Source organism: Schistocerca serialis, chromosome 1 (genome assembly GCF_023864345.2).
Source record: "Schistocerca serialis cubense isolate TAMUIC-IGC-003099 chromosome 1, iqSchSeri2.2, whole genome shotgun sequence".
Classification (NCBI taxonomy): Eukaryota; Metazoa; Arthropoda; class Insecta; order Orthoptera; family Acrididae; genus Schistocerca; species Schistocerca serialis.
This window is the reverse complement of record NC_064638.1, coordinates 314,688,376-314,711,920: the sequence shown is the minus strand read 5'-3', so window position 1 is coordinate 314,711,920 and position 23,545 is coordinate 314,688,376. Positions and strand designations below refer to the sequence as shown.

At 40.2% G+C, this 23,545-nt stretch overlaps 1 protein-coding gene across 2 annotated transcripts in view; it reads left to right on the top strand.

Annotated features, from left to right (window-relative positions):
* LOC126469696 (cyclin-J) overlaps positions 1 to 21,714 on the top strand; it is a 48,422-nt gene extending 26,708 nt beyond the window's left edge. For both annotated transcript variants that reach the window (XM_050096878.1, XM_050096870.1), the window contains exons 4-6: positions 7,148 to 7,432; positions 17,827 to 17,986; positions 20,551 to 21,714. In XM_050096878.1, the coding sequence (XP_049952835.1) occupies positions 7,148 to 7,432; positions 17,827 to 17,986; positions 20,551 to 20,683 (578 nt within the window). In that variant the 3' untranslated portion in view covers positions 20,684 to 21,714. The remainder of the gene's footprint in view (positions 1 to 7,147; positions 7,433 to 17,826; positions 17,987 to 20,550) is intronic.
* The last annotated feature ends 1,831 nt before the right edge of the window (positions 21,715 to 23,545 follow it).

Here is a 23,545-nt window from a genome sequence, read left to right as displayed (position 1 = left end):
ATGAGTCGTAGGGTCAGTATTGCCTCACATGTTCCAACATTTCTACGGAATCCAAACTGATCTTCCCCGAGGTCGGCTTCTACTAGTTTTTCCATTTGTCTGTAAAGAATTCGTGTTAGTATTTTGCAGCAGTGACTTATTAAACTGATAGTTCGGTAATTTTCACATCTGTCAACACCTGCTTTCTTTGGGATTGGAATTATTATATTCTTCTTGAAGTCTGAGGGTATTTCACCTGTCTTGTACATCTTGCTCACCAGATGGTAGAGTTTCGTCAGGAGTGGCTCCCCGAAGGCCGTCAGTAGTTCTAATGGAAATTTGTCTACTTCTGGGGCCTTGTTTCGACTCAGGTCTTTCAGTGCTCTGTCAAACTATTCACGCAGTATCATATCTCCCATTTCATCTTCATCTACATCCTCTTCCATTTCCATAATATTGCCCTCAAGAACATCGCCCTTGTATAGACCCTCTATATATTCCTTCCACCTTTCTGCTTTCCCTTCTTTGCTTAGAACTGTGTTTCCATCTGAGCTCTTGATATTCAGGCAAGTGGTTCTCTTTTCTCCAAAAGTCTCTCTAATTTTCCTGTAGGCAGTATCTATCTTTCCCCTCATGAGATAAGCCTCTACATCCTTACATTTGTCCTCTAGCCATCCCTGCTTAGCCATTTTGCACTTCCTGTCGATCTCATTTTGGAGACGTTTGTATTCCTTTTTGCCTGCTTCACTTACTGCATTTTTGTATTTTCTCCTTTCATCAATTAAATTCAGTATCTCTTCTGTTACCCAAGGATTTCTACTAGCCCTCGCCTTTTAACCTACTTGATCCTCTGCTGCCTTCACTCTTAAGTTCCTCAAAGCTACCCATTCTTCTTCTACTGTATTTCTTTCCCCCATTCCTGTCAATTGTGTCCTTATGCTCTCCCTGAAACTCTCTACAACCTCTGGTTCTTTCAGTTTATCCAGGTCCCATCTCCTTAAATTCACACCTTTTTGCAGTTTCTTCAGTTTTAATCTACAGTTCATAACCAATAGATTGTGGTCAGAATCCACATCTGCCCCTGGAAATGTCTTACAATTTAAAATCTGGTTCCTAGATCTCTGTCTTACCATTATATAATCTATCTGAAACCTTCTAGTGTCTCCAGGGTTCTACCACGTATACAACCTTCTTTCATGATTCTTGAACCAAGTGTTAGCTATGATTAAGTTATGCTCTGTGCAAAATTCTACCAGGCGGCTTCCTCTTTCATTTCTTAGCCCCAATCCATATTCACCTACTACGTTTCCTTCTCTTCCTATTCCTAATCTCGAATTCCTGTCACCCATGACTATTAAATTGTCGTCTCCCTTCACTACCTGAATAATTTCTTTTATCTCATCATACATTTCATCAATTTTTTCATCATCTGCAGAGCTAGTTGGCATATAAACTTGTACTACTGTAGTAGGCGTGGGCTTCGTGTCTATCTTGGCCACAGTAATGCGTTCACCATGTTGTTTGTAGTAGCTTACCCGCACTCCTATTTTTTTTAATTTATTATTAAACCTACTCCTGCATTACCCCTATTTGATTTTGTATTTATAACTCTGTATTCACCTGACCAAAAGTTTTGTTCCTCCTGCCACCGAACTTCACTAATTCCCACTATATCTAACTTTAACCTATCCATTTCCCTTTCTAAATTTTCTAACCTACCTGCCCGATTAAGGGATCTGACATTCCACGCTCCGATCCATAGAATGCCAGTTTTCTCTCTCCTGATAACGACATCCTCTTGAGTAGTCCCCGCCCGGAGATCCGAATGGGGGACTATTTTACCTCCGGAATATTTTACCCAAGTGGACGCCATCATCATTTAATCATACAGTAAAGCTGCATGTCCTCGGGAAAAATTACGGCTGTAGTTTCCCCTTGGTTTCAGCCGTTCGCAGTACCACAACAGCAAGGCCGTTTTGGTTAGTGTTACAGGGCCAGATCAGTCAATCTCCAGACTGTTGCCCCTGCAACTACTGAAAAGGCTGCTGCCCCTCTTCAGGAACCACATGTTTGTCTGGCCTCTCAACAGATACCCCTCCGTTGTGGTTGCACCTACAGTACGGCTATCTGTATTGTTGAAGCACGCAAGCCTCCCCACCAATGGCAAGGTCCATGGTTCATGGTTACACTTATGGTTATGGTTTAATTGTTTTGTCTTGATGATAGGCCTCGATTTATAGATGTGATGCTATTGTTAAACTTCTTATTCTGGCTTTTAAACAATTGTGTTATTTACTTTGCCAGGCTAGGAGCTTCCCATTATTACTCTTTACGCCTTTTATGTGGATTTTAAATATGGATCTAATTTCACATGTTTTATGTCAGTTCATGTTTTATTGTCAGGCACTCGTTTTGCCATGTGAAGTAATTTTAATTAGTGCCCATGCATATTGCATTTTAACTATTACATTCATGATTCTGGTTACTCATGTACCCAAGTTATAGTGCCTTCTGCTGGCCTCAGTTATTTGTATAAATATCAGACGCATCCAGGCCATGACCAGCACTTACTATGTACCTATATGTACAGATTGTGACATTGATACCTACATCAGAATATTTTATAGTATTTATGGCTGATACACATGGTCATTAGTTATATATAAAAAAAAAAATTCTTTTGTATCACTAGGCCTGTTACAGATTTAGCTTCAGCTAATTGAGCAGTTGGTTACACCACTGTTTCTTATTTCTAACAAATCTGAAGATGGCAATAGCTGAAACTAGTAATAGGGAAATGCAAAAATTGAGTGGTCAAGATGGACCTTTGCAAATAAAGTGCCACAATATGACCATGGACTCATTTACAGACTTGATGTCTTCAGTTGATAGGATAGGGATGTTCATACTAAAAATATCCAATGAAACCTGTGCCCTCTACTTCCTAGTATTTCAGACCAGAAGAAGGCTGTTATTGTTATTTGGCAAAATCAAATACAGAACTGCAGCAAACAAGTATTTTAATCATCTCTGACTGAATATTTTAGAGAATGTCACAAGAGGACAGCAAATTACTTAGTAGGGGCCTGTACCAAGTTTTTTTTAAAAAAAGTTATTCCCAACAAACGATGCTGATTTACATGTGTCTGAATTCGGTTTCCTCAGTCAGCCAGTGCAACACTTGGAAAAATCAGTGTAACAATTATATTCATCAGCTGCAAGGGAGCTCTACTTATGGTAGCAACCAAATCTAACAGTCACATTTAAATAATTGTGAAAGGATTTAGGTGGTGCTGTGATTAACACAGTAGACTGACATCTTGGAGGACTGTGGTCCAATTATCTGCCTGGCCATCCAGGTTTAGGTTTTCTATTGTTTCCCTACATCACTAAAATGCCTGAAATTCACATTCGGAAATTGCACAACCAATTTCTTTAACTGTCCTCCAGTACATTACATAAACGGCGATCAAAATGTTTCCATTTGAGGACTTTGCTGCAGCATATGTTCAACCCAGCACGACTCCAGTGTGGGTATATAGGCACAGACATGTAGAAAAGGGGTTAGTGTGGCATTTGTGCCTTTCCCATGTACATGCAGTAAATGCAGAAACATGAACTAGGTGACATTATTACCAAATGCATCCAAACGGGACGTGTGCTGTTATTCTTTTCTTGGCTGCCAAGGGACAAATACCAGTATACGGCCATCGGGGAATGAAGAATCTGTATGAGGCAGCATGTTTGTTGAAAACCATCATCGTGGAAAGGCACACCAATTCCATGCTGGTCACAATTCACTACAGGATGCCAGTTAATATGAGAGGTCAGCTTCATCCATTACAGACAACAACAAACAGGTGGCTGATGATGTAATTAGGACGGATCAGCGCGCAACCATCTGTCCGATAAAAAAGGAGCTCAACGTCAGCTTTGTAACATCCGGTACATTATCCGGCAGGAGTTAGGCTAATGTAAGGTTGGCAGCCATTGGATACCCCGGGTGTTGAATGCTGAACAAAAAGCAAACTGAATGACTGCCTGAAGCACGTGATGTGTTTGTGTTGAAGGCAACATGTCCCTTAAGCACATTGTTGCAGGCAACATTAGCTGGTGCCACTACTGGGAACCACAGGAAAGTGTCGATGGATCAGTAGTGTCATCGATCGTCCCCACGTCCCAAGTAGTTCGAGCTAGTCATCTGCTGTAAAAGTGATGCTCACCCAGTTCTTTGATTACCAGCGTCCATTGCTTATTGATTTCAAGGAACTTAGTATCTCCGTCACAGGGAAATGGTACTGCCCACTGCTAGAATAATTATAATGTGCAATTAAAGCACGAAATATCCAAGAAAATTGTGACTAATGTGTGCTGCTGCTTCATGACAACACATTTCCATATCACAAATGTCATAATGCAAAAGTTACACCACCTCAAGTGGGAGATGCTTGAGCACCCGCCCTATAGTCTTGATCTCTCCCTATGTGATGATTATTATGCTTTTGGTCCCTTAAAAAAAAGGCCTTGAAGAGTCAACAATTCCTGTTGGATAAGGATGTGCAGCAGACAGTTATGAGTATCTTCAGCCTGCTGTGTCAGTGGGATGATTGCCTCAATGTTTATGGTGATTTCTCCTGATTGACATTGCAATTGTAAGGCCTTCAAACAGAAACTTTTTGGTTTCCCTTATAATATAATTAATGGGAATTGCCCTATTCCTCCTTCCTTTCTTTGCTAATTCTAAATAAATGTATTGATAGCTTATAAGTCATTGTTAATTTGAAACCACCAGAAAATAAATTAAAAACAAACATCACTATTTATGGCATGCAGCGCACAAATGAGGCACCTATTTCAATTTATTAAGCTACTACATTATAACCAGTGCAAGTTGCCATCATTGCATTTGAATATTATCCCTAGCTCCACGTGCTAGTTGCAAAAATAAGAATAAAACTCCTTGGGCTATCTCTTCAGTATTTTGAAGAGCATTCAGCTCAGATTCAACTGTGTCTCGTGTCTGAAGGCTGTGCATCACAGCCTTTGCTTAAGTGAGGGACATTTGAAACAACTCAAGAAACAGAGAAACTCTGAAAATGTATCCTTCGTGCTGGTGCCATAGTTGAGATTTTACATGCCCATGAGAAATGTCTGACAGCTCTAATCATCTATTGACTTTTTGTTGTGGTGCTGAATTTTATGACTAAATTCATTTGTTACTGTCAAATCAACTTTACAAAGTATTATTAACTAATTTCACACATAAGGTGTGAGGCTGTTTTTTAAATTCAAGCTTTATTTCCATGAAGATCATTGCACATGTAAGTAAAAGCTGCTTTACCTTTCACATTATGAGTTGTCTGTGTTAACCACTGTTGGAAAACAGCGGCATCTCATAAACAATTTTGTACAGCTTTCATTCTCCTGATGTGAAGGGTACTGTAATAGTCAGTTCAACTCTCTTTGTAAAAGCTGTACAGCTTTTACTAGTGGTAACAACAAACTTTGTCACCATAGATGCTAAAGCATTAGCTTTTTTAATATGTCCCACAAGTAAGTTCTTTGCCTCTATTAACAAGAGAAGGTTGTGGTAATGAAATGTTTTTGTATAGGTGTCTGGAGATTATGTTCTGTGAGGAAAGTAAAGAAGACAGTATATTAACTTTCTTACATAAGTCGTAATTTGGTAGGAATAGTAATTAATTGTGTAATGTATGTATTAGCAAACATGTAACACTTTGCAGAAGTGAAAGAAAAATTCAACATGACTCCTGTGTAGTTGAAGATGAGGGTGTGAAACTATCAGAACATTTCATGGAGCTAATAATAATAATAACAACAGCAGCCCTTTGCTGCATATTTTATTTGGGAATTAAGTTTGTAACGGTTGTAATGTAGCATAAAATACATTATGGATCTTGCTAAATCATTGATCTACTTGTGATATTACATAAATGTGTCCATAAGCCAGGATGGCAATGAGTCACTAGGAGGTGCGTTTGGCAAATTTGTGGTACAGTGATGCTGATACATGGTATACTAGAAAACTAGGAATGGGTTTGCTCATTCAGTGTCTGGTGTACTTGCCAACAGCATACAGATTTGGTGCCCTAGAATAAGTATCAAGTATGCACTACTGCAGCTTATCCTGTGGATCTTGTGACTTCTGGTAATGTCTCCCATTGCAGGACAAGTGCCATTTGGAGGTCAGCACTGGTCTGCACTAGAGGTAGAGCTCCATTCCTTCAGCTTATCCTTTCTGGTGCATCTTCAATTAGATTTTGTTTTAAAGAATAATTTAGTTACTATAGCTGCATGATATCTCTGTCTTGCAGATACTGGTCCACTAGGCCAGCTATGAATGGTTGAGCACAGTCATCATCCAGGAAGCCATGATGGTGTCACACATATGCCGTGCCAAATGATATGTGAGAATTGCTCTCCAAGCTAAACTACTTCTCCTTGCCCATAGCTGTATCCAACATTTTCTTGGCCCACTCACAGTGAGCAAGACACCAAATTTGCTGCGCCACATGGTGCCTTTGTGCCTTTGGCAGGTTGATGAGTATACAGAGGAACGTCATGAAGCTACTGACACGAAGTCCAATGGGAGATGGGCATCCAAGATGCTGCTGTAAGGTCTCAAACCAAAGCAGTTTTAACACTTGGATACCTCAGGGCAGTTGACTTTAAGACAGTGACCCTGCCACTGGATTGTGATGTGCAGTCAGTCATGCCTGTACTATCATTGACTGTTTTCTCCTGTTCTGAAATTTTGCACAGTTTGATACTCAACTACTTTCCCATTATGCACCAACTGTAATCAGACTCTAGTCTTATAATGATCATTGTAAGTGTTTGCTGTAATATGCTACCCTCTGTCTCGAATACTGAGTGCCAAGTACATAGACTGTTACTGGCTCACTTAAGTGGTCTCCTTCCGACATGCCATTTGTTATGTTTCCGTAATGTCTCAGCACAATTTAGTGTCATCTTGATGCAGTGTTTTCTAATGGGCCTTTGAAGATATTTTTTATCTTATGGTCATGATTGTAGTTATGCAGCATAGACAGATTAAAAAACCCTAAGTAATTACAGATATTATTTATATTGCGTGCAGTAAATAGCAGATGACATATTTCACACTAATACACTGTTTTAATTGCAGCAAAATTTGAGGAGCGGGATATAAATGTACCAAAAGTCTCTGATATGAATGCATTGATTGAGAGTCCATATCCAGTGGCTGAATTTCTTGCAATGGAATTCATGACTCTTCAGTTTCTTAAATGGAGTCTTGTGCACCCAACGGCTGCACATTTCGCTGAATTTTATGTGGTACATATCATTTCACCAGTAGATTTTAGTTCTGACAATCATTTCGAAACTTACAAAGATCTGCAACATGCTGCCCATCACTATATGAAAGAATTTTTGGATTATTCTCTTCAAGGTACAGTATGATGGCAAATAATTTATACAAATTGTGTGAATGATAATAGCAAGTGTTTTAAGTAGCTGGATATGCTCTGTTGTTAGAGAAGTACCTGGATTTCTTGTGACAGAAATTATGTTTGCTTAGTAAGTACACCTAAAAAATAAAATAAAAAAAGAGAGCAACTAACAAAGGGAGGTATTATATTCAGTAGGAATACCTAATGTTCCCATAACTGTAAAATTTGTGTGTAAAATTATGTGTGAATGGGATTTTAGGCATTAAGAAGTAAGGAAAATTTGATTCCATGTTTGGAGAATTTCCAGAAATTCTGCACTTGTGTCATAGATTGTCATAGTTGTGGTTCCCCACAGTCTCCTTCTTATCTTTGTAATTTGTGGATGGAAACATCTGGGCATGGATTTACTCAGCACTATTGGAAACTACCTGCGGTAAGAACACCTGGAAAACTACCTGTGGTAAGAATGCCAGTTTGCACCTATGGAGTGTGACCTATCCAGACAATAGCTGCAAGCAGTACTAAATCCAGAGTTAAACATTTAAATCTGTGTGCTAGTATATATAGCCGAAGCATATTTGTATCCCATGAATGGTGATCCCTACACAAGAATGGAAACACAGCGCAATTGTTGGCAGATGGTGTGATGCCAAGAGTGTCAGTAGTCCATGAGACCTGAACATCGAAGGCTCACTATCACCTGATATGAATTTGGAGCACATGAGGCCACTGCTGTAACAGTTACCACATCAGTGCCAGCTGCAGAATGAAAAGCTACAAGAACAGCAATTACTGGTGTATCAGCAGGATAGATTCCTCCAGCACTAAGAGCGACTGCACAAGAATATAGTGTTCCTAACAAAGAAGTACCACGATGAGTAGTAGATATCACAGTGACACTAGATGCAAGTTCTGCCACCATAACTATGGACTGTGTGTGTCAGCTGCCACCTACCTGAAGCAATAAGACCAGCCAACTGGAGCCACGTTGTTTGTTGCATCAACTGTATTTGCCTTGTTTGTTGCATGTAGGGGCGTAAGTGCATCATGTGGCTTCAAGGCCCTGTTGCAATCGACTGACTGCTCATAGGTTCCATCCATTTTGTCAACACTGGCATAACATAGGATGCAACAAATTAGTCACATAATGGCACTGTTAGACGACTTAAGGTTGAGAATCCAGAAACTCGGCAAAGACTGTAACACCAAATGGTTACAGATACCCCACATTGTGGCAATCTTCAGTTGACAATTGACACAAGCTTAGATGTATGCGAGTATTTGCGAACTGTTTCATGAATTAAGTTATTATTTGCTCATCTGCTGGAGTGTGTGTGATGTTGTGGCTCAGTACCCCCACTTCCACACAGGGCAGAGATTTACCTGGACAACAGAAGACTACCAGTTATAAGAATGCCTATGTGGTAATCTGGCTGGACACTAGTTGTTGTAAATCTATGTGCTACTGTAAACTCTAAATGTGCCCTGGCAGGAAAAAAGATCATGACACCAACAAATAATCAATATAGTGTAATGAAATTGTGGGAATACATTTGTCTAGCTAACATACGCAAGTGATAAACGTTGCAAGATCACAGGTTAATGTAAGCGTGAACCAAGTGATATGGTGCAGTGGTTAGTGCACTGGACTCACATCCAGGAGAGTGATTGTTCAAACCAGCATCCAACCATCCAGATTTAGGTTTGCAACGATTTACCTAAATCGCTCCAGGCAAATGCCGGAATGGTTCCTTTGAAAGGGCATGGCTGATTTCTTTCCCTATCCTTGACACAGTCCAAGCTTGGGATCATCTCTAATGAACTCGATGTTGATGGGATGTTAAACACAATCTTCCTTCCTTCCTGCAAGTGCGAGATAAGCCGTTGCAAATGTGAAATGTTCATATGTTAATAACTGGTGTAACTGCCAGAGTTTTTTGAATGCAAGCGTGCAAATGTGCATCCATTGTGTTGTGCAGTCGCCAGATGTCAGTTTGTGAGATGGAGGAGTTCCATGCCCGTTGCACTTGGTCGATCAATACAGTGATAGTTAATGCTGTTTGCGGATGACGCTGGAGTTGTCATCCAGTGATGTCCCATGTGTGCTTGACTGAAGATAGTGCTCGAGATAGAGCAGGCCGAGGCAACATGTCACATTCTGTAGAGCATGTTTGGTTACAACAGCAGTATGTTCCTGAATGGTAGCACACCAGTCAAATGACCAGATTGACATACGAATTTGCAGTCAGAGTGCATGGGATAACCTCAAGAATACTCCTGCACAAAATTGCACCTAGACTATAACTCCAGGTTTATGTCCAGTATGTTGAGGATGCAGACACGTTAGTTGCAGGCCCTCCATTGGCCTCTTTCTAACCAACACATGGCCATCACTGACAGTGAGGCAGAATGCGCTTTCATCAGAAAACACAACAGACCCCCACCCTGCCTTCCAAAGAGCTCGTGCTTGACACCACTGAAGTTTTAAATGGTGGTTGTTTGTGTTCAGTGGAATATACGCAGCAGGGCATCTGGCTCAGAGCTGTCATGAAGTAAGCAGTTTTTAAGGTTTTGTTGTATCACTGTGGTGCCAACTACTGTTCAAATTGCTGCTCAAGATGCAGTATGATGTGTCAGAGCCATAGGCCAAACACGATGGTCTTCCCTCTCGGTAGTGCCATGTGGCTATCAAGAGCCCGGTCTTCTTGTGGCTGTACATTCTTGTGACCACTGCTGCCAGCAGTCATGTACAGTGGCTACATTCCTGCCAAATTTTTCTGCAATTGTGCAGAAGGAATTCCCAGTTTCTTGTAGCTTTGATCAAACTCAGTGATGTGTTGATAATGGCATCTTTGTTGCCTTAAAGGCACTCTTTACTAACATAAACTCACCATGTACAATCTCAGAGGTAGCTAATGCTCACAACTGTGGTAGCATGTATTTGAAACAAACTTGATTTGCATCCTCAAAGTGGCGCTATTATTGCCACTCTTATGTGACTGGCACAAAATTCAGACACACATCATCTTTCAAATGTAATAACTTCCTCACCAACTTTCGTTTTTGTCAATTTTTATTTTATTTCAATTTTTTCCTGTTGGTGCAGCACTTCAGCAGAATATCTTAACAAAGTTTTTCTCCTTTTAAATATGAAATGATTTGATTACTAATAGTTGTTCTGTTCCTTAAAGCAGCAAATCTCCTTTTACCTGCCTTTCTGTTATTCTAATCTGCTGCCGAGTGGAGTCCATTTCCTCATGTTGTACTTTCTGAAGAACTCTTACCCTGTTGTCTTTATGGGTCAACGTTTTCCCAACCCAAAAAGCCTAGGAACTTCGTGTACACTTTCAATGGCATTTTTCCGGTCCCCTTTTTTTTTATTTTTATTTTTTCAATTCTTTTCTTTCGTTTCCTAGCATTTAACTGGCACCAAAGAAGGTAGTGCAATGCTTATGGCATTAAACTCACATTTGGGAAGAGAAAGGTTCAAATCCTCATCCTGTCTTCCAGGTTCAGGTCATCTGTGGCTTCTTTATGTCACTTATGGCAAATGCATGGATGGTTCCTTTGAAAAGAACATAGTTGATTTCCCTCCCCATCCTTGTCAGATCTGAGCTGCTGTTCATCATCTAGTAACCTTGTCACTGTTGGAACATTAAACTCTAATCATCCCGCCTTTTTCTTTGAAATGGCTGGCTGCTGCAGTCTGAGCTCGTCAGTGGCACTGTCTTTTTCCTTCTTGTCAATAACAGCAGTAGTAAACTTTAGATCTGTCTGGTTTTATTTACTTTCTCATTCTATTGGGACTGAAGTACTCACGGTACACACGTAACATGGTAGCCTTTAAAAATTCCAGTGCCTGCTCTACTTTGCAAATGCACTGCCTCCTGCAGTAGTGTCCAATGACATGGATACAGTCGGATATTTTATCCTTAAAAGTGTTTTATAGACAACTTCTGTGACAGTATGTGTAAACTACAAATAAACAAACACAATGTAACCAGTCACTAAATTTCAATTTAATTCCTTAATTGACAATTTCTGTTAGGTAAAATATAAGTTGAGTTGTATGACAAGTACGAGTGTATTGTAAACAGGCTTGTGAATTTACAGACGCATATAAAAGTTTTATTTGAATAATACTAATATAATCAACTAAATATTAAACAATAATGGAAATTCCTGGATGGAAAAATAAGTAAATAAGGGAAAGGCAACCACTTAACTTTAAAGGAGTGATGCGTGACACACACAAATGTAATATAAAACAGTTAACACTAGGTTTTGAGCTCTTGCTGTTTTCCAAATAGGAGTATGCACACCCAAACATCTACACTAGCAGTGAGACTGGTTGCTTTTTTCATATTTTATGTAATTAAATAATAAGCTTCCAGTAGGAGATAAAAAGAAATTATTTAATGTAACTCAGAAAGTGTCAGCTTTTTGTAAGTAGAGCAGCTTTCTTCTTATTTACATGGGTAAATTTAGCTGGGCATAAACATGAAGATTAAGTATCCATTGTTACAGGTAGTTGAGCCACAATGGAAAAGGGTGGCGCAATTGATCCAGTAGACACAGTCTTACCACTTCAAACATTTATTTTAAAATTACACAGTCATGCCATATTTGGTCACTATAATCCAACAACTACTTACAATACAGTGTAAAAATTTCCAAAGAAATTATTTCCTTGAGGAAACCTTCATTTAAAAAAACATGTTACAACCATATCAATACTGATAGTAAAATTTACAATTTAACATCTTCAAAACTGAACCTTTTAGGCAAGTCTTTCAGTTATTATTTTCCCTTAGAAATGTTGGTTTGCTTAACGTTACTTAAACCAGTAATCTGCCAGCTTTTCACACTTACACACGAGGCAGAATAAGCATAACCAAATCCATTACCACTAAGCTTGGCAGAATATACAAGTGAATATACAAATTTTGTTTAGGACTTACGGAAGACTCAATAAAATTAGAAATGGAACATTGCTTCCCTTTTTGTAATGTCTAGTAATGTCACAGCTACTGCTCAACCACACACCTTATCCAGTGATATGCTCCCTCCATCTGCCACAGCCCACATAAATGCAAGACAATGGCAGCTCTTACACCTAAAACTGTTTCGCATCAGATTTCAGAAATAACAATAATTTTAGAAAGCAAATAACTTCAACTGCAGGCACTTGACAACACAGTCCCTTCTAACACTTCCGACTGTGTGAATCTGGGTTATTTCGGTTTATTCCCCCAAACCACCTTCCACTTATTTACGAGTTGACATACTGGGAATTTGTAGCCACTCTTCTTTACTGGATAGCCGGCTGCTGGAAACCCTCTTGACTTCTTCTCTGTTGAATAATGCTAGGTATAGGAATTTTTAGACTTTTTCTACTTATGAAATAAGTAGACATACAAACTTTGCTTTTCGTCAATTAACGATGTATTTGACTTCCGTACACCATAAAACTCTCACTTTCAACATAAATATACAACTTCCGGTAAGTCCCTCATACAGTCGAACATCAGAAACAAATTAAATTACAGTTAAAAGCAAGTTGGCTGTGATACCAGAACTTTTCTTAATATAAATCAGAAAATAAGTCTTGCCTATAGCAAGGTTATGTCAAGAGTTTTCAGGAGTTCTTTTTCAACTGTATTTGTTTTAATAACAATATTCAATGACCCAATAAGCACAGAGCTGCGTATAAACTCCATGGTTCTTCCTTACACACTCACTAAAACATCTATGGATTGCCCCACAGGTACTTGTCGGTGCTGTTCGTCCGCCACGTCTACTTTCTTCCTGCGACAGATTTTAAACCTGCACACACAAACATGTGACACGCAGTAGGTAGGATTCTACCATCCCACACTCATATCCAGAATATCGTGTGTTCAAGATGGTAGAAGGCTGATCGGTTCTAGAATTTACACAGAAATTCTCGAATCACTACATCCTGTAAGCAGCCTTTACCAGTATGATTAATAAACAACCAGACATAAATGAATGTGAACTAATTGCATAATTAGTCACAACTCCCAGTTCATGAAACTTTTCAGCACAGCACACTTAAGCAACCATTTAAGTCTCGAAGTCAGAGGCTGCACAATCCACAGAAGACAAGGCTTTAACCACAAGGATGAGCAATGTTCAACTAAGCTGGTGAGCCTATAATATTGGCAAATGGCAGTATCTTTCACAAACTTTCAATTAGCCCAGTGACTTCATTGATGCTTCATGTATCTGGTCACATGAGACATGTTAATGCACTGCTCTCTGCTTTGAGTCAGCATTCCTCTTACTTCCTCTGTGCACGATGCTAATAGCTCTTGCCAGCCTAGCTTGTATTAAGAAAGCAATGATACACTCACTCAGTGTTCCGCTATCCTTAAAAGCTTAAGTCTCTCTATACATCCATTCTCTCCCCTCACAACCACCAGTCATCATGCTCTCGAAGCCCTGTGATTCCTCACATAAACCCCTTTACTCCTCAGAGAACTTCCACTTATACGGACAAAGCAGACCGGTCAACCAAAATTGACTAGTGCCAACCTAAATCGTCATCGCGTACACAGTCTTTTGTTAATAGATATCTTGTTTGACTTGTCCCACATCTCTGAAGGTTGTCATTCTGTATGGGATTTAAGGAACACTTGTGTAATTAATCAATGACATGTTTTGGAGATTTGTTCCATTATCATTCATAGCTAAGCAACATTGTTCCTACCAAACAACACTGTCAAAATTTCCAGATATGTTTTAAATTTATCACTTTTATTGCAATCCCATTTGGTTGATTAATAAAATGAAGCACTTTTAGAACTGATGTTGTATATTTGCAACTATGGGCATAGGCATTTGTATTTTCCTCTTCATTTGAGCTTTTTACACTCTCAGTTAATGAACTGTACTATAGATGTTACTGGTACTTAGTGTTTCTGGCATACCAATATTTTACAGAGTTTTCTTGCGTCTTCCAGTGTGACGAGATTATAAGATAGTTGTACATCAGTGAATACGGTGTTTACATATCTTAACAAACTACATTTTTACACAAATGACACAAATATGTCAGTCATACAATTTTAAAAATAATTTGTAACATTTTCACTTAAATTCTGAAATTTTTATGGCATTTATTTTGAATCTTAATTTTTCTCCATTTTGGTAAGTAATATGTGTTGTTGTACATACAAGAAGAGTATCTAACAATGGAAAGTCCATGTGACACAGCCATGGGCACTTGCATGGCACCCTCCTAAGCCAGCCTGTTTATGGGCCATCTAGAGGAAACCCTCCTAGCTTCCCAAAACCCCAAATATCTGGTCTGTGTTAGGTGCGTTGATGGTATCGTCATGATATAGACTCGGTGCCAAGACACTCTATCTTCATTCCTTCACAAATTCAACACCTCATCAGTCCCCTTCTCCTGGCCCTCCTCAAACCAGATTGCTACTGTTCTGGGCATTGATCTCCTCCTGTCTGATGGCTCCATCCACACCTCTGTCCACATTAAACTCACCTATAGCCAACAGTACCTGCATTTTGCCAGCTGCCATCCCTCCCATACAGTCTGACCAACTGAGAATAACTTATCTGCAGTGAAAAGAACTCCAGTTCCCAGGTTGCTCAAGGTCTCACCAAAGCCTTCACAGGCAGACCCCATCCCCCAGCTCTAGTCCACAAACAGATTTGTCATGCCAGTTCTCCACACATCCCCGACCCCTTCTGCCACCCTGAAGAACCAGCCACAAAGGAGTACCCTTTCACCAGACAATTTTACCCCAGACCAGAACAAGTGAACCACATCCTTCGTTATGGCTTTATCTGTCATGGCCAGAAATGAGGGACATCCTACTCAAGAGCTTTTCCACCCCTCCTGAAATGATATGTTGCTACCCAACCCCAGCAACACCCTAGCCCATCCCTATGGCACTCTCAATCCCAACCTCATGCCACAGAGATCCTTGTGGAAGATTCAGGAGCAAGACCTGCCCAATCTACCCACCCAGCTCTTCAATCATGTCACAGGCTTATCCTCCCTCGTCAGAGGCCAGGTGATCTATGAAAGCAGCCATGTCATACATCAGCTCTGCTGCAGTCATTGCAGAGATTTTTCTATAGGTATGATTAACAACCAGCTGTCCATCACCAAATTGTAGCCAAGAGCGAAGTAGACTAGCCTGTTGCCCAACATGCTGCTAAAAATAACATGCTTGATTTCAGTGGCTGCTTCACAACCTTGGTCATCTGGATCCTCCCCTCCACCACCCACTTTTCTGAAGTGTACAGATTGGAGTTATTCTTGCAACACATCCTTTTCCCCCAGAACCATCCTGGCCTTCATCACCATTAAATGTGTGTTTTCACACCGTCCACGCAATAGTTTCTGCTCACTCTCTCCAATAACCTCGTCCCTATTTATGTCCCCTCATTCTCATTGTGTGCCACTCTGCCATTTTCCCTTCCCCACTCCTCCCCTTTTCTACTCCCCCCATTCCCCACCACCGCTCTGCCCAACGGCCTCCCAGTGTTCCGCTTGGCAGTCTGGTCATGCTGCCATGTAGTCCCTGCATGCTCTGACAGACCTCACTCTTCTCTCTCACCACTCCCTGTCCCTCACCCTTTCTCGCTCCACTCCACATTGCTACTTTAATTCAGTGTGACACTTGAATTTTTGAATTCTGCTCAGTGCTGCCTCCCTCTCTGTCCCGTTTCTACCTCCCTCTCTGACCTCTCTTCGCCTCCCTCTCCACATCCCCCCTCCACCACCCACTCTCTCCCTCTCCCTCTTCATCTTCTGTATTCATGCTTGTGTGAATGTGTGTGTTTTCATTTCCGCACAAGCCTTTGACCAGTGTTAAATGTGTCTTTTGATTGTGCCTGTCTGTAACTCAGTGTGTCACGTTTATGGAAAGATGGTCTGTAATACAATCATGTCAACTAGTTCACTGTGTTTTCACAGAAATGTTAAAATAAATTTATTATTATCACCTGCCTGAAATTCAGCAAGATGAACCTCATTCTTAAAAACACCTCATATACAAGTGACTCAATATAAATCTACTATCTCCCCCCCCCCCCCCCCTCTCTCTCTCTCTCTCTCTCTCTCTCTCTCTCTCTCTACCAAAACCCTCTCCCAACCTCTCCATCTCTCTCCCACTCCTCTGTCCCCCCTCTGTCACTTCTCTCTGCTCCTCTGTCATCCCTCTCTGCCCCTCTGTCCCCCCTCAGCTTCTCATTCCCCTCCACCTCCATCGCTCCTCCACGGATCTCTTCTTAATTTCCCTCTTCCGCTCCTCCTCCGCACTCTCCTCCTCTCCCCCAATCTCCTCCCCCCTTTCCTGTCCCTCTCTCCCCCTCTCCCCGTAATATGCCCTTACGCACCACCATGTACTTTTCCTCCCCCTGCCATATCGCAGCTTGTGCTTGCCCCTACCTCTTTCCCATTCACCCTACCTCTTTCCCCTCCGTCCCGCCTCTTGCCCACCCTCCATCCCGCCTCTTGCCCCCCCTCTGTCACGCCTCTTCCCCCCCTCCGTCACGCCTCTTCCCCCCCTCCGTCACGCCTCTTCCCCCCCTCCGTCACGCCTCTTCCCCCCCTCCGTCACGCCTCTTCCCCCCCTCTGTCCCGCCCCTTCCGCCCCCCTCCGTCCCGCCCCTTCCGCCCCCCTCCGTCCCGCCCCTTCCGCCCCCCACCGTCCCGCCCCTTCCACCCCCCTCCGTCCCGCCCCTTCCACCCCCCTCCGTCCCGCCCCTTCCGCCCCCCACCGTCCCGCCCCTTCCACCCCCCTCCGTCCCGCCCCTTCCACCCCCCTCCGTCCCACCCCTTCCACCCCCCTCCCCCTCCCACCCCCTTCCCACACCCGCCCCCTTTCCCCTCCCTCCCCCTTCCCACCCACGCTCCCTTCCCCCACCCCTCTCTCTCTTTCTCTCTTCCCACTTCCTTCCTCACTCCCCCCCCCCTCCCTCTCTCTCTCTCTCTCTCTCTCTCTCTCTCTCTCTCTCTCTCATTCTCTCTCTCCCTCCCTCCCTCCCTCTCGCCCCTCTCTCCCTCTCTCTCTCCCTCTCTCCCCTCTCTCCCTCTCTCCCCTCTCTCCCCTCTCTCCCTCCCTCCCTCCCTCCCTCCCTCCCCCCCTCCCTTTTTACCCTCCTCTCGCACTCTCCTCTCCCCTCCCCCCATCTCCTCTCCCCCTCCTCTCACCTAAACCGCTCCTCCTCTCACCCCTCCCCTCACATCCTCCCTCCTCCTCCTCCTCTCTCTGCCTATTTTAACCCCTCTGCCCATTTCCCTCTCCTTCTGCATCCACTTTTGTTGGAGTCTTATGTACTGGGATAGTGTGATTAATGTTTTTTAACCATAGCTGTACTTCTTTCTGTATTGCAGATCCAGGGTTTCATCTTTTTAATCCATCTCTTGTTGCTGGGTCATGCATTGCTCTAGCACGAATAAGACTTCGTCTCTCTGAGAAATGGACACCTGGACTTCTAGAAGTAACGCAGTATCGCCTCAGTGATCTGAAACCATGTATGGAACTTATAATGCGGTAAGTCAGTTTTGTGGTGGAGTTTGAAAAGGACCCCCCCCCCCCCCTTTCCCTTTTCCCCCTGTCCTTACTAGAAGTGAATCCTCCTCATTCTAGGATCTTGATCACCTGCCCTTCCTTTTCTTGTCTCTGATAAATGAACAATTAATTCCAAAAGCTGGATAGTGTGTCACATTTATTTTTTGTGTGTGTATTGGCAGTGCTACATATTTCCGCCTCCTTAAAGTAAGTAATTGACAGCAATGCTGTCTCATAATTTGTTAGTTTTGTCATCTGAATTTTCCTTTCATACAGTTATATATTTAGTCAAACCACCACAACAGTTCCAGTTTTTCAGTGTCATTGTGATGAGTTTGTTTTATTTAGCCTTCATGAGGCTATTCCTGAAAAGGCAACTATGTGACGAATAATGCAGCATACTTTTATAAGCAGATGTTTATCATGTAATTATTTTCAAATTTTTACTTTTCTTCCAAAGCATTTACTTTTATTGCTTGATTAAATAAATGCAATATTAATGCCAACACAGTGATCAGAACTATCAAAGTATTTCCTATAAGCATATAAACTTACCCACTTTTCGATTTTAGAATTTGTAATAATTCTGGAACTATGGCTCGTGATACAGTCAAACACAAGAGGTTGTACAGATTATATTTTTAACGTTGACAGGACACTCATTGTCAAACTAAACATTAAAATAACTTTAGCTGCTTGTCTGTGTAGTTGAGAGCATTGCTGTTCAGGTAACCTTTTATAAAGTCTGTCGTAAATTCCTGGATTGGACAAACAGATTATGGAGTTGCATGTTCTACTGTATACCTGTCATCTGAAGTCAAAAGTGATGAGGTACATTAGCAGAAAAATGCAAAAATGATCTGACAAATAAATTGAAATCCATCTTCAGTCGTGCAGTGTGTTGCAATTTCTGTGAGAACTCCTGATGAAATGTTCCAATTACTGAAACATATTCAGCCATATCTGATCTATAATTGACTGTCTTGAATTATGGGAAATGTTTCATAGCATGAACTTAAAACAATTTTTCCACAGGATTAATTTTTATTTGATAGCATCAGTCTCATCTGCCACATCTGTTACCAAATGATTCTCCCCTTGCATTAAGTCAGTTAAAGTATTCAAATAATTCGTGAGGAAGACAATTAAAAATTTTGGCACCACTCTACTTACACTTAGTTTTATTCCCTAATGGCTATGTTCAGTTAAGCCGGCAGTCATCGCTCATCTGAAAACAAGTGCATCATCGTGTTGTCTTTGTGGCTGGCTTTGTAATGACATTCCAATAATGTTTCTCCAGCTCATAATAGTGCTATGACATATTAAGTCCTGTGCTTGGCCTTAAACAATTTGAAAAGCAAGGCAATTTCCGTTTGGTATTGAATGAGCAGTTTCTCCACTTTTTCTTTTTTGTACAAGTGCAGAGATGCCATAGTACTCCTAATGCAGAATTTAAATCTAATTTGGTGTCTAACGAGGTTACTTTCCAGCTCTGGCAGTGTCCAGATGTGGCCATTATTGTCCTCTCCCTCCTTCACCCCTCAGCCTACATGCCACTGTGCTTGGAGCACTATTTGGCCAGGCCTGATCTATGTATGAATAAAGACCGTATCTTAAAATAGTACAACTAGCAGAAAAGCTGCTGCTTTGCTGGTTAGTCAGCAGCAACTTTCTCAGAATTGTCATTTTCTGCTACTTGTACATTGACTCCTCTACAGAGATAGCCTATACATAATGTTTTCCAAGTGATCTCACAAATAAATAAGAGAGAACAATCTGGGCTCTTAGTTTGTTAACTATGTAACCATATATCTCTAACTTTTATGTAACATGAAATGTAGGAAAGGGAAAGGATGATTGGGAAATCGTCGCAGCTAGCTGCACATGGCATTGTGGTAATATAATGGCAAAAGTTGTAAATTTGTGCTGGCCCAGGACTCAAACCCAGATTTACCATTTCTTATTAGCTTAACCACTTGGCCATCTAAACATGGTCCCTAACTGACTCAGATTTTCAACTTACCGCACGCTGCAATGCAGCGTCCCTCATCCATTAATACTCTACTCATAAATCCTGATTCCCATAGGAGTTTCTATGATATTTGTGCATTCACACTGATATTGAGAACGTGTCCAACTGAACAGATGCCACTCAGATACATACATTTCTTTACCTTTTCTCTAGAAGCACACAACTGTAATAGTAGTAGAAGCATCATAGCTGTGATGTGTAAACATGCACTGTAGCATTTAGCACACTGACATAGGTGTACACACAGTGCTGCATCACTGCTGTTGTATTAAGGTTATGATATGTGTATAGCCCGACTTGTGCAACTGAATCTATCAAATTTAGTTTGTATAACTTACATTTGCAAATAACAATGTCATGCAATACCCCTGTGATTTAGAATCATTTCCATTTATGGTGCTCTACAACTAAAATTCAAAATTAGATCAAGCCTTTGGAATGGCAGCAGAATAACTAGCCACTAGTTTCAATTGTTATATGGTATGTTGACGATCATTGAAATTTTTGTCCTCAGTGTATACCACTTGAATCAACCTACCAACAAGGCAGCTGAAGAAAGGAAGAGGAAATTTACTGAATCACCAGACCATGGTTATGGCACCTGTACTAGTGTAACTAGTAGTCCAGAAACCTCTGGCAGATCATGAGAAAGCGATATTTAGAACTTTCTAAAGTTCCCATGAATACATGTGCCTTCAATGTCTATTGTTTCTGTTAGATGAATGATGTACAAAAGAACTGCAACCATTAAGGGAAAAAAAATCCTGATTTAATTAATTGAAGAGCTTTGAGAAATTATAAGTCTTATTGATTTCATCTTGTTTTAACCAGTCTGGTTAAGAATAGAGTCATTAAATTTTTGTTATTGTTGTTGTTTTGTGTGTTTCCTCAGTGAAGCAACGTAAATGTCTACTGCAGCAGTGCTGCATTTTCAGTATTAGGAGTAAAAAATGATTGAGGTAAATGAAGTGTGATAGAAGAGCATGCCTGTTACATGTTGGGCTTCTATAATAGCAGTGTGGACATGCAACGCACATTTTTTTCCTAATTTATTTGATGTGAGAGGTGTAATGCCTTTGATCTCTGGTATTATAAATTCTAAGGAGACACAATGTTGCTGTTGATGTCGGAGAGTACTTTTTTTTATTGTGTAGACAATATTTTCAATACTGGGCATTTCTTAGTATATGAATTACTCAAGGAATTAATGTTCTTTTCCACTGTACCTGCAATTTCATGTACTTGTGTAAGTTAAAATTTATGTAAACTTCGGCAAGAGACTGGTATTTCAAAATTCACTGTCTCTTTCTTCCCACCACCAAGAATTGTTTGTGCCAGTAACTTATTTTTCTCCTCCTCCTCCTGTCTGTTCCTTCTGTGAAGGACTGATTTTCTATTAGATTAATAACTGTCTGATCTCATGGACATTAAATTCTCATTTACATTCAGTTCTTGATTCTAAATCAAGAGATGATTGTTTATGTCCAGTGTACTCATATATAAATAAATTTTTATTTTTAGGATTGAAAATACAAACAGTCCCTGTGGGTTGTTCTAAATGCTCAGTTACTATTTTTTTAAGTATTTGAAGTAGCCATTTAAAAAACAAGTTGTGTGTTTCTGCCTTACATGGTTGTGTGTTATTACTGTGATATTTTTATGCTGTGATGCGACATATTTTTTTTTTTTTTTTTTTTTTTTTTTTTTTTTTTTTTTTTTTTTTTTTTTTTTTTTTACAAATCAGTGCTGTAGTTGGATGAGCTTTTGTGCCAAGTTTGTGCATAACACATTTCACATTATGTCTCATATTAGGTGTATGTTTGGTAAAGATTAGTCTATTTACAAATGTTTTGATTGCATCAACTGCTAGACAATACTCAACTGTTAAGGATACCTTGTTGATGCTTTCTTTCTCCTTCCCAGCTTCTATTGTTGAAATTTCTGTCAGATATGGCATTGTTACATGACATATATTTTAAGATTGAATACTATGATTTCTTCCCCCACATTCCTATGGAATATCCAGTACAACCTAAGACTGGCAATTTACATAAGACTGTCAAGTTATTTGGAGTATAGCTTTAAGATAAATAAATAATTTTGAAGACTGAGGTTTACTTTAACGTAATTATTGATCGTATGATAGTTTCCATTTGCAGTTTTCAGCACAATTAAGGTACTGCTCATTTTTGTTGTCATGTAATACTCAAATAAGGGAATAAGTATTATTTTTGTTCTAAAAGAATTTCAGGCAAATACATGAAAATGGTATCATAGTTGTTGAAATTTTTGCATGCATTTTCTTGATTTTTAATGCCTTTATTGGAGAATTCCTATCTTAACTATATTTTGTATGAGATTTCAGAAGAATTTTTATGTTACAAATTTTGTAAAAGTCACTGTTTCAAACAATAGATGAAATTTCTATACATCATAAGAAGCCAACTTGTGATCACTAATTTATTTTAATAAAACAATTTTTTGTACTTCTTAATTTGTTCTTTATTGTTTGTAATCTATTCCTTGTGAGGACATACCAAATTATTTATTAAGATACGACCAAACAAGAATTAGCCACAAAACACACTTCTTCATAAAAATGTGTAAAACTGATGTAATATGATTGGAAATTGTGGATGAAAGAAATAAAAGCAACGTAAAAGCTATTTATTTCTATTTTGTGACAAGTTAATGTAAACAACAAGTCAATCAATAGAAAAATTTCTGAAATGGGATCAAACAACAGAAAACATTGCTCAAACGAACGATAGCCTGTGGGAAAGTCCAACAAACTATGATGCCAGTTATGTCAGAAAATTATCAGAAAGGGCCTGCTTCTTTATCCTTACAGGTTTTCTCATGTGAATGAGTTACGACTTCCACACAAACTGCATTTAGTTTCTGAATGAAGTGGATATTAGGTCATGTGGATATTCAGTTTTCAGAAGCATGTTCAACCTATTTTGGTATGTGAACTCATACTGTGTATCCGAAAATCCTCACCGGTACACTGAACAATCATACTAAAACAGGTGTTTGGAATCAGCTTGAGACCAGTTTTATTTTGGTCATGCACTATGCAGCAGTAAACAAAAGGAGAGCAGTGCACTAATTCAAAGCTGTTGTTTTATATGTAGAAACTGGTAAGAAGTAATATCACATGCTACCAAAGTCGTTCTGTGTATTATGAATCAATGCCTAAAGAAATTCCTTCAATATCAGACTTCTGTAGAACAAGAAGGTATTGTGACAGATAAAGCTACTCAAGAGACAATCCTGAACTTGAGGCTGACAACTGAAAAATGTCATTAATTCCGCAGCCCTGCCTTCATTTGTTTCTGAGACTAAGAAAAGTTTTCCACTGTAGTATGTGGGACAAATTTTAGCATGTGCTCAATGAACTTTGGGGTTCCAAAACACTTAGTGTCATTAATAAAAGGGCTTGATAACATTCATACTACAACCATAAAGGTGGATGGTGAATATGTAGTGTTTTGAGTGACAAATGT